This window comes from Ambystoma mexicanum, chromosome 3q (assembly GCF_040938575.1).
Source record: "Ambystoma mexicanum isolate Mex_15411 chromosome 3q, UKY_AmexF1_1, whole genome shotgun sequence".
NCBI classification, from domain to species: Eukaryota; Metazoa; Chordata; class Amphibia; order Caudata; family Ambystomatidae; genus Ambystoma; species Ambystoma mexicanum.
Genome location: NC_090926.1, coordinates 779,054,202 through 779,068,257, shown reverse-complemented (window position 1 = coordinate 779,068,257; position 14,056 = coordinate 779,054,202). Strand labels below are relative to the sequence as shown.

The following is a 14,056-nucleotide window of genomic DNA, read 5'->3' as shown; positions in this document are numbered from 1 at the left end:
CATATGGGTGACTTTATTACAGTATATTTTTCAGTATATCAATGGGGTGTATTTTCTGAAATTATGGGTGTCGACCTACTACCTCTCCCTGAGAGTTAAGCCTTGGTGCTCTGCCCATGCTACCCACGTCGAAGTTGGCTTCCCTTTCTTGCCAGGCGTTTTAGCCTTCTCCCTAGGGTTAGTTTTTGCATACTCAACGTAGAGTTGGTACAAAAACTGCCTATGCCACGTACAACTCTGCAAAGTCTTTGTGCTTCAATCCCTGTCCAGATTGGGACACACAAATATCCAACCTCATTAGGATCTGTTTATACTGCCTCGGGAGGATCCCGACACCCAAGACTGCGGATTATGCCAATCCGTGCACCTTACGGTCCTTCAGGATTGGATGGCAAAGCTTTGGACCCATGTCCATACAGTAAAAGGTGATAAGAGATCTCTGTTGAGGTCACAGGGCATGGAGCATCAGTCTGAGGACAGGTCCCCGGCCCGCAAGGAGGAGAAGAAACAACACTGTAAGGTATCCCTCTCCCTGAGTGGTTCATGTTGGCATCTTTGAAGGAACACAGTTCAAAGGACTCGCCAGAACTGGCCTATCTGGTACCATTTCCCACCCAGGTCTCCATACTCGAAGAATGAGAATGCCTTTAGGTGAAAGATGCTTGACATCTTTAACATGGTCTCTGCACCGTCAGACGCGGCTGTGCCATCGAGTTCCACCATACCTGAGCAAGCCAGTCGGGAACCTGCGATCGACCTCACACCCAAGGCTGAAGATCCATCCCGGCGCTGATACACTCTCCCCTCTGGCATCGAGACCTCCGCCGGCTCTGGCCCCCTTGACTTGGACAGCAGTGATCACCACCAATGGCGAAAGAGCACCTCTCGAATATGCCCCACTATCTATGGCCCATCTTTGGCATTCATGTCAAAGATGGGCCAAATCTTTCACAAAGAACAGGGCCCCATTCCATTTGGGATGAGAGCCTTGAAGAAGCTAGTGACCTTGATACATCTCCAGGGTCGGCTAGTCTACCAGTACCAACTCTGGGTAGACCCCAGGGCTCTTTCAACACCTCAGAGGAAAAGTGGTGGATTCCCAGGTTGAATTTGTATTGACAGATATCCTAGATGTTTATTAGCAGAGATTTCGGTCAATGCAGGCTTTATTGCCTTGGGGAATCCTCAATTTTTTTTAAATGTGTAGTTTTAAGCCGGATGGAAACCTGTATTGTGAAAGTTGCAATAGATTAAGACATTAAATATTCTCTATTGGTGTCCTTTACTGTGCGCCAACAATGTGTTGATTTTCAGGGTGATTTCTTTTTGTCACGCCACTTACCCGGAGACCAGGGTTTTCCACTCCCTTCCGACCGGCACCTTCTTGGCGGGTCTACTCGCGCTTTCGCGCTTGGGTTTCCACACTCCGGGGGCTCCAGGAGTCCGGAATCGTACTCCTCTGCGCATGCGCGGGCGACTGTGTCCTCGCTTCGGCGCATGCGCGGTGGGTTGGGCACTCGGAGTTACGAGAGCTTGCTCCTCAAGCCTCGTTCTGGGCTCACCAGCACCTGGGAACGATGCGACTTGCGTTCCAAGCCTCTCAGGTGCTGGTGGCCCTATAAGAGGAGCGAAGATCATTCACTGATCGCGTTTCAGCGCGGTTAGTTTCTGATCGTGTTTTCGCTCCGTATTCCTCGTTTCCTGCCCCTTGCCTTGCTCTGCTCCTTGGGTTCCTACTGGCTCCTTGTCCTGTTCCTAGGGTAGCCTCCAGCCCTGTGCCTGCCTTTGGATTCCCTTCCTGCCTGCTCCCTCCTGTTCCTTCCTGCCCCCCTAGTTAGTGAACCCTTGTCTGACATGCCTCCTCTTCTGGTAACCCTTGGTGCATGTTGCTCTTCTCATTGCCTGTCTGCAAGTTTTCATCTACCGTGGACAAGACCCTCCAGCATACTTTCTCTTTCGGATTTACACCTGAATTATCCACTGCTACTGGAGGACTGACAACTCTACGCTCCCCCTGCCAGTGCTTGCACTGTCCAGACGTCACGAAAATCAGGGGTGAGCACATTGTGACGTTGGGAGTTGGCTCACCCTCCACCCAGTATATATCTTGGCTTGCGGTCAGGGCTGGTTCCCCGCATGTCACTTACCTCGGTGTACAACAGACAGTCTGGCTGCCAATCCAAGACCCTCGGCAAGACAAACAGGTACGCAGCACTCCCGTGATACTCACCTTAACACTTTTTCAACAATAATCACATTGATCCATTCATCGTTTTTGGCTCTTGCTTATTTTCATTTTGTTCTTCACATTTTGTTTTTCTCTTGTTACTCACACTTCGTTTTCTCTCTTTTTCAACACACACTATATTTTCTCTCTACACGTGTTTCACTATAGTGTTTCGCTTGGTTCATCGGTAGAGAATCTACCACAAAAAACAATAATTTGCAGTACATTAGCCTTTTTCACAGTTTCATTCTTAAACACTCTTTTTAGTTATGTTCACATTAATCCTAGGTGTTGCTTTTATGAATATTTATTACTCACCCTATTCTTTGTTGAGACTGTTTCCCCGTTTTTTCTAATTGCTTGTTGTGGTTTTCTGATTGCTATTCAGTTAGAAAGAGATTTTTATATTTATGATTAAATATCCTTAAATAAAATAGTTATTAAGCACAATTCTCCATTTTCTAATGTTTACTCCAGGAAAGTACAATTGTTAGATTTTTAGAAAGTTATGTTTCCCAATTATCATTGTACTATTCTCCTTCCTTGTAGCTATTATTTAGGATCATGTATGGACTGAGTCATTCATGTTGCTCTCTTTCCTAGGATGTATGCTGAAGCCCAATTATATATTCCAAAACTTGGTTCTTAAGTCATTTTGCTTTCCAATGACTTTAACTTCCCCCTTTCCCAAATGTTCCTTTCAAAGTTTTAACAAATAATATCTGGCAAAGATCGCATAGTTGTTGATGGTCGGGGTGGTGGAGGAGGACAGGAACAATTTTCTTACCTTTGAGCTCTTGACTGGATCCGATTGACCCGCACAGCTGGGTTTAGGCTCTTTCTGAACCTCTTTTGATCTACGAGCGTGGTGACGTCATTGCATGCTCTTTACGCGATGACGTTATCACGCTCAGCGTTCCTTGGCCATTTTGGACAAATGTAAATATTTCAAAAATATATACGTGCGGAGGAGAGGCAAGAGGGGGAGGATCAAAGAAACCAAGGAGGAAATGAACAAGGAATGCAAACCAGACCCCAACGACGAGGGAACAGATAAATCTAGTATTAAACCTATCAGACTATCAAATTGGTCCAGCCCTAACGACAGCACTCAACAAAGGTCTGTCATTCATTCCAATCAATAAAGCGGATTACATTCAAACCCAGATGGATATATTCAAATTCTGTAGAAGGCACAAATTAAAAAAATACTTTGAGGCGACATACTTTTAATAAAAGGAACAACCAGTAACTCAAGTTGCATCAGAATTAATTTGAACATATTGAAAGAGTGTTCAAGAATGTAACTGTGAAAAATGCTAATTTACTGCAAATTATTGTTTTTTTGTGATAGATTCTCTCCTGATGAACCATGGGAAACAAACTATGGTGAAACCCATGGAGAGAGAAAATATAGTGTATTTAAAAAGAGAAAAAACGAAGTGTGAGTAACAAGAGAAAAAACAAAATGTGTAGAACAACATTAAAATAAGCAAGAGTAAAAAGCGATGAATGGATCAATGTGATTATAGTTAGTTTTTAAAGAAATCACCCTGAAAATCAACACATAGTTGGCGAAAGGACACCAATAGAGAATATTAGATATCATAGATGATTGACCCAAAAGGGAGACCGTACTGCCTTTTAATGTGGCAGCTGACGCTCCAGTGCTGGAGGCCTGGTAAAAACCTGCATCAGTATCGGCAGTGAATCGAGAATTGGCAAAGCAACATTACCCAGCTTCTTCTGACCTGGGAATCCTATCCACCCATGCCTCCCCTGAGAGATTGGTTGTACAGGCAGCTACCATCTACCTGCAGACATCCACTTTTGCCTCACTGCCCCGGAAAGGGAAAGCAAGAGTATTGGACACATGGGGGGGAGAACGTTATCACCTCAGTCAGCCTTGCTTTCAGATCAATAAACGCCTTCTGTACCCTGGCCAAATTTTCTTTCGCCCTCTGTTCGGTGGTGAAGTCAGACAAACAACTTCCAGGCGGGGAGGTGATAAAGGGGCATTAAGGCCATCAGTGATGACTGCAAAGAAGCTTCCCGGCAGATAGTTGTACATACCTATCGTTCCCCGGTCTGTCAGAGTCCTACAGAAAAAGGATGGAACTGAGGTCACTGGGCATGGCGCCTCAATATAGACTGGCTCTGATGTCATGTCTGGCACAGTGCATGTAGGGACATTGGGCAGAACTGACACGAAGCCACACTCTCCCCCTAATGGAGGAATATTACTGAGAGGTAAGTAACTTCTAGTTCTTCAATTTCTGTTTTCAAACATTTGTATTTAAACGTTAATCTTTCAGTTTTATTTTCAAATTTAAAACCAGATACGGACAGACCTATGCTGTGCGAAGGTGCCCCTGTCCTGTAGAAGGACACCATACCATGGACCAAAAGAAAAAATATTGCTAGTCTTCTCTTGTCTAAATTGAGTGTTTTGGGCTTAAACAAGGGACTTTGAAAGTCTGTTGGGGTACATTCGAAGAAGCTCAGAATCTTCGTGGACCATCTATTCCAGGCACAGCTAAAGAAACGAAAAAAGTACCCGTATACTCGGATCTGAGTTAATGTGAGAAATATACAGAAAGAGGCAAGTGAACAATCATTTGACACAAATATAAATGTAGGAGGGAAAATAAAGAGCACTGCTATTCTACCGGATTCTGAATTGTTCGATCAGCCCTAGGTAGCATTGTATTGGCTATTTGATTACTAGTTTGTACATTTGTGTTTTTGCACTTGAGTCTTAGTAATACATCTCTCCAAGATGACTGGTTCTGTACTGCTTGTCAATATGATCTGCTGGCTGTGTCTTCTAACAGACCACTGTGTGTCTCACATGTATGCTAGCCACAGGTTCTCTTGAAAGGTACTTTACAACCTACTGATGTTTTCACAGGTTTCTAAAGGATTACTGTGAGCGTGGAGTTTTCTCTGACCTAGACTTGATTGATAACCTTGGGGCTGCGATGCTTCTCAGCGACAGACTCACATTTCTTGGTGAGTAGCTTCTTGGGGTAAAATGGCAGCTGTACTTAGACATGGTATTAAAGCAAAGATAGTAATTGCTGTTCTTGCTGTCACATGTGGGTAGAGCTGACATTTGACTGTCAAACCCTATTTCTTCTTCAGGGAAGTACAGAGAGTTTCATCGGCTATATAGTGATAAGCGTTTCTCGGAAGCTGCCAGACTGCTGCTGTCACTGATGACTGCTAGGATAGCACCATGTTCCTTTTGGGTGACCCTACTTTCAGACGCTCTTCCACTACTGGAACATAAGCAGGTGAGTATTTTGGTTATTGCTTTGAATATTGCCATTGCTCAACAACTAGCTTACCGGAAAAAGATATTGGTCTTATAGTTAAGGAGATGCTAGGATCCTTTTCAGAAACTGTTCTTTTAATGGGGCACCCTTTGGAACACCTATTATGTTTTCAAAGATGCCCAGGTACAAGATGTAGCCACTGCACACAGAATGTGTGGGCTAAAATAAATGCACTACATTTGGGTTAGTGACTCAGTGGACTAATCCTCTAGAGCAGTCTATATTTGACCTCTTGGTTAAAGGCTTCAATCCCAGAAGGGGTACTTCACCTTTCATCCATTTGAGGTTGATAAATGAGTACCAATTGGTTTTGTAATGTAAGAATGATTTTCTCTTTGCACCTTTCCATCCAAGGATTCCTATGGGAGCCCCAGCCTTTTTGCTTATTTTTAAGCCTGTCCTGATTTTAGGCGGTCAGTAAAACATTCTGATTTACCTTCTCTTGCTTGTTTTGCTCATGGGGAAACTGACTAGTCCCTAAGGCCGTCAGACTTTGTGTCTCTTTTGGAATTCTTTTATTTTTACAATTGCACACATCACCTTACAATGAAGTGGTGTTAGGATACTTTGTATCCTTATAGCCTTTTACCTAATGTCGGTTTGGTTACTTTGATGATGTGCCTAAGACAAGCTGGTGGCAGCTGTGATTTTTCCAATTTTTGTGATATTAATCTCGTCCACTTTTGCATTTACCACAAATGGCTATTAAAGGTGGATAGTACCTAAAATGGCTGTGCTACGAGAGTTTTGATTGTACTTTGTCTATCTTCTCCTTTGGCCTTCTTCCTGCCTTTTCAGGTCAGGAAATGCCATATATGGTAACCCCTTTCCCGTTCAAAGCTGCTGCTTTCGCGGACAAGTGGGCTTTGTGTGTGAACCAGAGGAGGGGACTGGGTCTGTCTGATCCCTGTCCAGATCCTCTGGCACCTGAAAATCTGTTGCTGGACGGATTTGATGACCAGTGGTTGTTGAAGATAGTACAACCCTGGGCTGTTTAAAAATTTAATTTTCTTACCATTGGTGGGTTTGGGTGATCTTCCAGCCTGGATCTTGGATAAAAGGTAGGCTCCTGCAGCTATTCGACAGATCATTGTTGGAACCAAGACTTTTTCAAAGAAGAAACGAGGACAAACCTTGAAGCTGACCAGCATCAACTTCAGTGATTGGCCTGGTGAAGCTCTGCTCCAATACTTGTTCTCGAAAGACCCTTGTTGGTGCTTAGAACATTGGACCAATGGGAACAAGCAGTCTCGATCCCTTCACCGTTGCACAGTTCGAATACACCTTCCGCAGTCCACTGACAGTAGCACATTTTGCAGTGCTCTCCGAGCGCTCTTGATTAAATATCTCTCATAGGTCAGCTGGTCCCAAACCAGTCCAAGCAGAGAGAAGGACGGAAGGCAGGACAAACAATCAGGAAGCACAGAGACCTGCAGCACACTTCACACCAATTCACTTTAGACAGGAATGTTTACAAATAGAGGATTTATTCTAAGCCTCTAACACACAAAAAAATGAAACAAGCAGGTGATATCACATAACACTCAATAAACGTATTTCAAATGGATTGTGTCCTCTAAGGTATTCCTCATCTTTTGATATCTCCAATATCCAGCTTCAGCGGCTTCGAAAACTTTTTTTCGGCAAAAGGTGCTGTGCATCAATGCAGTCAACTCGATGTCCCTCGAGGGCCTCCCTCTCAAGGATGATGTCATCGAAGGCATATATAGCACGTGCAGTGCTCATTGGCTTCAGTTCAGTTTTTCCAAGTAAACTTACGCTTCGTGAACTTTGGTGCGCTTCAGAAATTTCTTCGAGAAATATAAGAAAATGTCTTGGTCTTCGGCACCGACAAACCCAAAGACTTGGTTTAAAAAGTGCCAAGATGTCGCTGACGGATCTGCATCAAGTATGCTTGTGTTGTCTCGGTGTGGTGCACAAGACCTCGGCCTGTTCAACGTGTCAGTCGATGACCGGAAAAGCTCTAAAGGAGAGCAAGGTGAAATTGGTGGTAGGTAGACTACATGATAAATATCCTCCGACTACCCCGCCGAAAAAGCTTTCTTTCGACAAAGCAAGAGGCGACTCTCCTCGACGAAAAAAGGCAAAGAGGTCCAGGTCACGGAGTGGCTCCCAGCATTCCTCCTCGTCGTCAACAAGAAAGTCGAAGAAAAGGCATTACAAATCACCTACTTCAATGTCCTCTTCCGACTCCTCTCCTGAGAGGACTAAAGGTTGTTCCACTAAGGCCTCTACTCCGGTAGACTGGGAATCATTCAGGCAGGAAATGCTTATAATTTTCGAGAGCCAAAAACCCTCGAAAAAGTAGACCATGCTCCTACCGCGCCTTCTGAAGCCAGTAAGTAAAGGGCTCAAGCAAATCCTGCGTGCCCTCGAGCCCGGGACGATACCAGATTCCCATCGAGAGCCGTCGTGGCCTTGTCACAATAAAAAATCAAGGAATTCTTCGAGCCATAAGTCAAAAGACAAGTCGATATCGAGCTAGTCGGCGTCTGCGGCACCATCAACGCCATTGAACCCACCAGTGCTATTGAGGTCGAAAACATCTTCATCGAAGACAGACGAGTCCATGGGCATCTGGTTCGAAGCCATCGACGGCTTTATCTGATACACAGAAAACCTTCACTCCTTTACCAAAGAAGGATTTCTTTGTTTCTCACTTCTGTTTGTGAGGAAAATGAGCCGTCTGATGACGTTGGGGTAGAGTTGATCTAAAATATTTTACCTAGTGGAGACGTGACCAAATCTATTTTACCGAAAATCCAAATTAACTTTTTACTTTTTAAACTTGTTTTTATCATTTGGGGGGAGACCCCCCGTAGCTTCTCCTTACTCCTCCCTACCATAACATTTACCCTTACCGCACACCCCACCTATTATGCACTACACATATACCACATTGCCTACCGTTTACGGTCAAATAAATTTGGTCGCTTCTCTTAGGTAAAATTGCAATCGGTTGAATCTACCGTATAGGTCTGATGATAATGATGCACCCTTTGGTTTGAAGTATGACACACCAAAAGTCCCTGATGGTTTCATATCAGATGGTCACACTTTCTCAGATCCTTCAGGCCCTCCAGCTCCAGCATTGGATGGTGTCGTTGGATCTTCAGGATCCTTATTTTCATGTGCCAATCCATCTCAAGCACAGAAAGTACCTGAGGTTTGCCGTTGGTGGTTCTCATGATCAGTTTCGAGTTCTGCTGTTCGGGCTGACCTTTGCCTGAGGGTATTCACCAAACTGATGGCGGTGATGGCAGCGAGCATCAGGAGATGGGGGATTCACTTCTACCCCTACCTGGACGATTGGCTGATCAGGGCGTGTTCTCCTGAACAAGTCCTGTCATCTCAGCGTCACCTGCCACTGCCTCCACAGACTGGGCTTCTCCCTCATTTACAAGAAGTCCCACATGATACCAACTCAAAAGCTCCAGTTCATCGGACTGTACTGGATACATGATTGGGCCAGCGTCTTCGGTGTCCTTCTGCTTTTTGAGGTTGCTCAGCCTCATGGCATCCCGAATTTTCTGGTGCTAGAGGCTGACTGAGGATGAGATCCCTTCAATGGGCTCTCAGGACACAATGGTCTCAGTTCCTGGGCAACATGTCAGACCTACTTCAGGTTCCAATCAGGGGTGCATAGGATCTCCTGTGGTGAGCCTGCAAGCACAACATTCTGACGGGAGAACCCTTTTGGAAACCATGGCCGGCTATAACAGTAGTGACGGAGGCCTCACTCATGGGGCGACGGGTGCCCATGGCAACAATCTGACAGTCATGGGTCGTTGGTCTCCATTGGAGTCGAAACTACACATCAATCTTTTGGAGCGGAGAGCTATCAGACTTGTGCTGAAGGCTTTTCTGCCCTCTGAACGAGGAAAGAATGTACTGATAATGATGGACAACATAGTAGCCATGAACTCAACAAGAGAGGTGGTGTAGGGTCACTACCACTGTGCAGAGGCAATGCAGTTCTGGTACTGGGCAATTCGAGAAGGAATCTCCCTATCTGCCGCTCACCTAGTCGGGGAGTAGAACACGCCAGTGGTAACTAGCTCAGGAAGTCCTTCAAGAGATTATCACCCTTTGGGGATCCCCTCAAGTGGATCTGTTTGCGACCAGTGCCAACCGGAAGTTGCTCCAGGGAATTTCCCCCAATTTTCCACTCCTGTATGCGTTTCCTCCAGTCCCCGTCATTCCTCACGTGAACAGGAGGTTAATAAAGTTTGGGAAATCTATGATCTAATTGCTCCGGATTGGGTCAGGAAGACGTGGTACCGGGACCTTCTGGACATGTCCATCTGCACTCCAATACGTCTTCCACAAAGAGAGGACCTTGCCTCGTGAGAGGAGGGTCAGGTTCTCCAACCAGAGGTTTAGACACGCAGCCTTCACGCATGGTTTTTGAGAGGCTGGGGTATAATGATTTGGACCTTCCGGGTGACGTAATGGAGATTTTGCTTTCAGCCAGAAGGCTAGCAACAAAGTCTTTGTACTGCTGCCGTTGGAACAAATTCTGAAGCTGGTGCAGGGACAAGAATGTGGACCCTTTGCTATGCAAGAAACCCGAGGTGTGATCTTTTCTGTTGCATTTGGCCAATCTGGTGCTCCAGGTTGAGACCATTAAAGGTTATTTGTCGTTGCTTTCCATCTTTAATCCCTCATCTGAGGAAACTTCATATTTTAAGATACCTTTGGTGATACAATTTCTGAAGGAACTCACTAATCTGTTCCCACGGTCTCCTTTTCAGGTTCTAGTTTGGGACCTTAATCTTATGTTTGCACCATTTGAACCGCTCCATTCATGTCCTTTAAGGCTGCTAACGTTCAAGACCATCTTGTTGCTAGCACTAACATCAGCCCGTAAAGTGAATGAGTTGCAGGCACTATCCTCTAAGCCACAATGTAAAGTATTTCATAAGGACAAGGTCGTCCTGAGGGTCAAACCTTCATTCCTACTTAAGGTCATATCAGACTTAGAATTAGGACAAAAGATTGTTACCCACTTTCTACCCTCCACCTCATCCTGGCAAGGAGAAGTAGTTACACTGGCTCGACCCATGATGGGCTCTGAGTTTCTACATTTCAAGATTGTCAAAACCTCATCTGGATGACCAGCTATTCATAGGATACACAGGTCATAGGCTGGGACTGGCTGTAACAAAACAGACCTTGGCCAGGTTGATTTTTCTAGCTATTCCCAATGCTACAGGCTGGCTGGCAAGGATCCCCCAGAAGGCTTGAGAGCCCATTCCACTAGGGGCATGGCTACTTCTTCTGCTTTGCAAAGGGGTGTTCCTATTAAAAACATTTGTAAGGCAGCTGCTTGGTCTACAATTCACACGTTTTCTAAGCATTACTGCCTTGATTCCACCTTAAGGCAGGGTGGAAGCTTTGGGAAGGCAGCCTTAATTCCTTTCATGGAAACCATTGATGACAGAATTCGTACTCCCTCCTCCAAAGCAAACACTGCTTTGGGAGTCTATCAAAGATGAATACATGGGAGGACAGAATCCATTTGAAGAACAAGTTACCCCTGGTAACTTTCTTTCAACTGGATGTTCCTCCCACGTATTCGTCATCGCCCCTCCCAGCCTATCCCTCAGTAGAATTTCCCATGTTATTGCAGCTTACGCTCCTTCAGAGTCTAGTATGTTCAAAGCCGCTTTTATGCGGGTAGTTCTATTTGAGAATGACACGAAAAAACAGACTTGAAGCCAACGGGTGCTGCACGTGCTATATATACCTTTGATGATGACATCCTCGAGACAGAAGCCCTCGAGGGACATTGAGTCGACTGCATCGACGCATAGCGCCTTCTGCCGAAAAGAAATTTCTTAAGCTGGATATTGGGGATATAAAAGATGGGGAATACGTGGGAGGAACATCTAGTCGAAAGAACGTTAACCGGGGTAAATAACTTGTTCTTGTGATGCGTGTGGATCTGCTTATATTACATGCTGTGCATAGTATGACATCTAGTGGTAGTCGCAAAGTATTACAAGATTTGGTTTCGAAAGATGAAAACTGACGTCGACAGGGCATGTTGGTAATACTATCCCTAGTGTGACGTGTACTGTACCCATGGTCCTTCACGCTTCGGGTCCGTCAAGATTGTTTCTTTCCGCCATTGTGGTTGGTCACAAGTTGGGGAGCCTTCCAGGCTGATGCCTTTGACTAGTTAAAGTTTATTCGTAGACTTTTCTTTCTTTATTTGTATTTGTATCGCTCACTAACAGCCCACAAGCATCGAGGTGCTGTTTCATGGAGGTTACTTAAGGTTACATTAGTTACATTGATATTCTTTGATCAGGGCTACAACAAGCGTTTAGCAACGAGAGTTTAGCATGGATAACCTTTCTTTTACTGTCTTCTTTTGCCGCAGCACCATCCAACTGCTCGACGGCCCTCAGAGAACAGCTCCATCGTCGACGGCGCCTGACTGACTCGACAACCAGATATGGCCTTTATGTGCCTCTTCGGGCCTCAGCCCTCACAGTAGGGCGAGTGGTGGGAGTGTGATGCTGGAAATGCATTGGAGGGACAGGGCCTCCGTATCCTTGTCCTTTATTGCTTTTTATCATGTGTTCTGACTTGTTTTCCACGCAGGAGTTCATGTGGGACTCCTGGCGGTACGGCTCTTCCTGCATTTGGTTTGGTGGACAGACCCTTGGGATACCCTTATGGCACCCATGGGTGGGAGTACGACCCTGTACTCCCAGTTTGTTTTTGGGCACCTGTTTTTGGCCCACAGACCAGGGTACGGGCTGGTGGCACCTCCGTGCTGAATTGACAGGTGCCCTGAGCGTCCTCCATTTTGGGATGCCCACGCCCTGTCATTGGAATCAGTGGATTCCTGATAGGAAACAAGATGGCCCTTGTGGCCTCTTGCTTTCTATCGCCTGTTACCTTACTTTTCCCAAAGTCCCGGGAAGCCCTGACTCTGTCCCTTCCCCCGAGTGGCTGTTGGGTGGAAGTTCCATATATGGTGATGTGGGGGAAGTCCAGGCTAGACTGGCTGGAGCCTTCCCAATGACTGTATGTTGTGGGTACGCCCGTGGGGTGGGACCTGGCTGAATGGAATGTGTGACGAGTATGCATTTTGTGTTATGGGTGTCTAGTATCTGGTGGATAACACATTGACTGAGACAGCCCTGCCCAAAACGGTATGAATGCGGTGTCTAGTGATGAATGGCAGAGTGCTTGTCCGAATCCACATTGTGTGTTGTCAGTGTCTGGATGGAGAAGAATGGTCTGAATGCACTGTGCACCTGATTGACTGACTGCCTGAATGCCCTTCTGAATGATTGGTTGGCTGTGTGTGACCCAGCAGAGTGAATGGGAGATCAACAGTATATCTGGGGGCCTCTCACTGCTAGAAATCGTTCAGAAACTGACATTGAAACTGATGCTTAACTTTGAAGCCCACTGGAAGAAGAAGAACCGCTGCTGCTGTCCTTCGCTAATCTGAAAGCTGCTGTGCCCTCAAGGAGCTTATCCCAAGAGAGGACCTGGTTAGGAGACCTCTTCCCGAGCTACGAGGGATCATCATGCACCAGCTGATCTTTGCCAAAGTCCCTGGTAGATAGACCTGCAAACGGATGCCGACCGGAGAAGGGGACCACCGAGGAGAACGAAGAGAAGCGCCGGACAGCCATTCGCCATCGACCGCTGTCGCCGACCAGAGTCGCAGTGCTCCCTTTGCCCTAGAACATTGAAACTAGGACTCCCTTTCTCATCCTCATCGACCGCTTTCGTCCTGCCAGGGAAAGTCGAGGTCGTCGATGACCGAAGAGAATCCGCCAGTGGGTTTCCCACCACCGGCAGACCGCAGAGACGCCGGATGACCTGATGCCCTTGCTGGGCCAAAGTTCTATAGTCACTCTTTGCGGATATGAACACTCGTCGTCGAGGTGCCCCGCACGCCTCGGCTTGCAGGACGTTTTCGACCGATCATCAAGGAGCATTGCAAGAACTGAAGCTGCTGCCGCAACAACACTTTTTCTTCACCAAATCTCGACAACCCGTGGCTCCTGCCTGAAAGGGAGTGCACTCAAGTAGGACGCGTCGACAAATCACCGAAGAACTTTACGTAACCATGTACTTTGAGGTCATAGACCTATTTAGAAGGAAATAAGGCTCTTGAAAACACTATATGGACTGGGCTTGTACGATATATCTGTATATATTTACCATTTTAGAATTATCGGTGCGAAAAAGTGTATTATCGTGATTGTGCATATGACCTGTAACCTTATTTCTGATGTTTGTTAATCTGCTTAGAATCACATGCTGTGCATAGGTCCGACATCCAGTGGTCACTGCGGAGTATTGCATTTTGTTTTTCGTAGTCGAAAAGGGGACGTCGACAAGGCGTGTCTGTAACACTATCCCTATAGTGACGTGCGTTGTACCCACAATCCCTCACGCGTCGAGGTCCCTCAGATTGTTTTTTTCCGCCCAGTTT

The 14,056-nt window shown here is 46.0% G+C and overlaps 1 protein-coding gene across 1 annotated transcript in view; it reads left to right on the top strand.

Moving 5' to 3' along the window:
* The window catches only part of NUP85 (nucleoporin 85), a 977,524-nt gene that overhangs the window by 860,011 nt on the left and 103,457 nt on the right, over positions 1 to 14,056 (top strand). The window contains exons 16-17 of the mRNA XM_069654821.1: positions 5,139 to 5,239; positions 5,372 to 5,523. Of these exons, the coding sequence (XP_069510922.1) occupies positions 5,139 to 5,239; positions 5,372 to 5,523 (253 nt within the window). The remainder of the gene's footprint in view (positions 1 to 5,138; positions 5,240 to 5,371; positions 5,524 to 14,056) is intronic.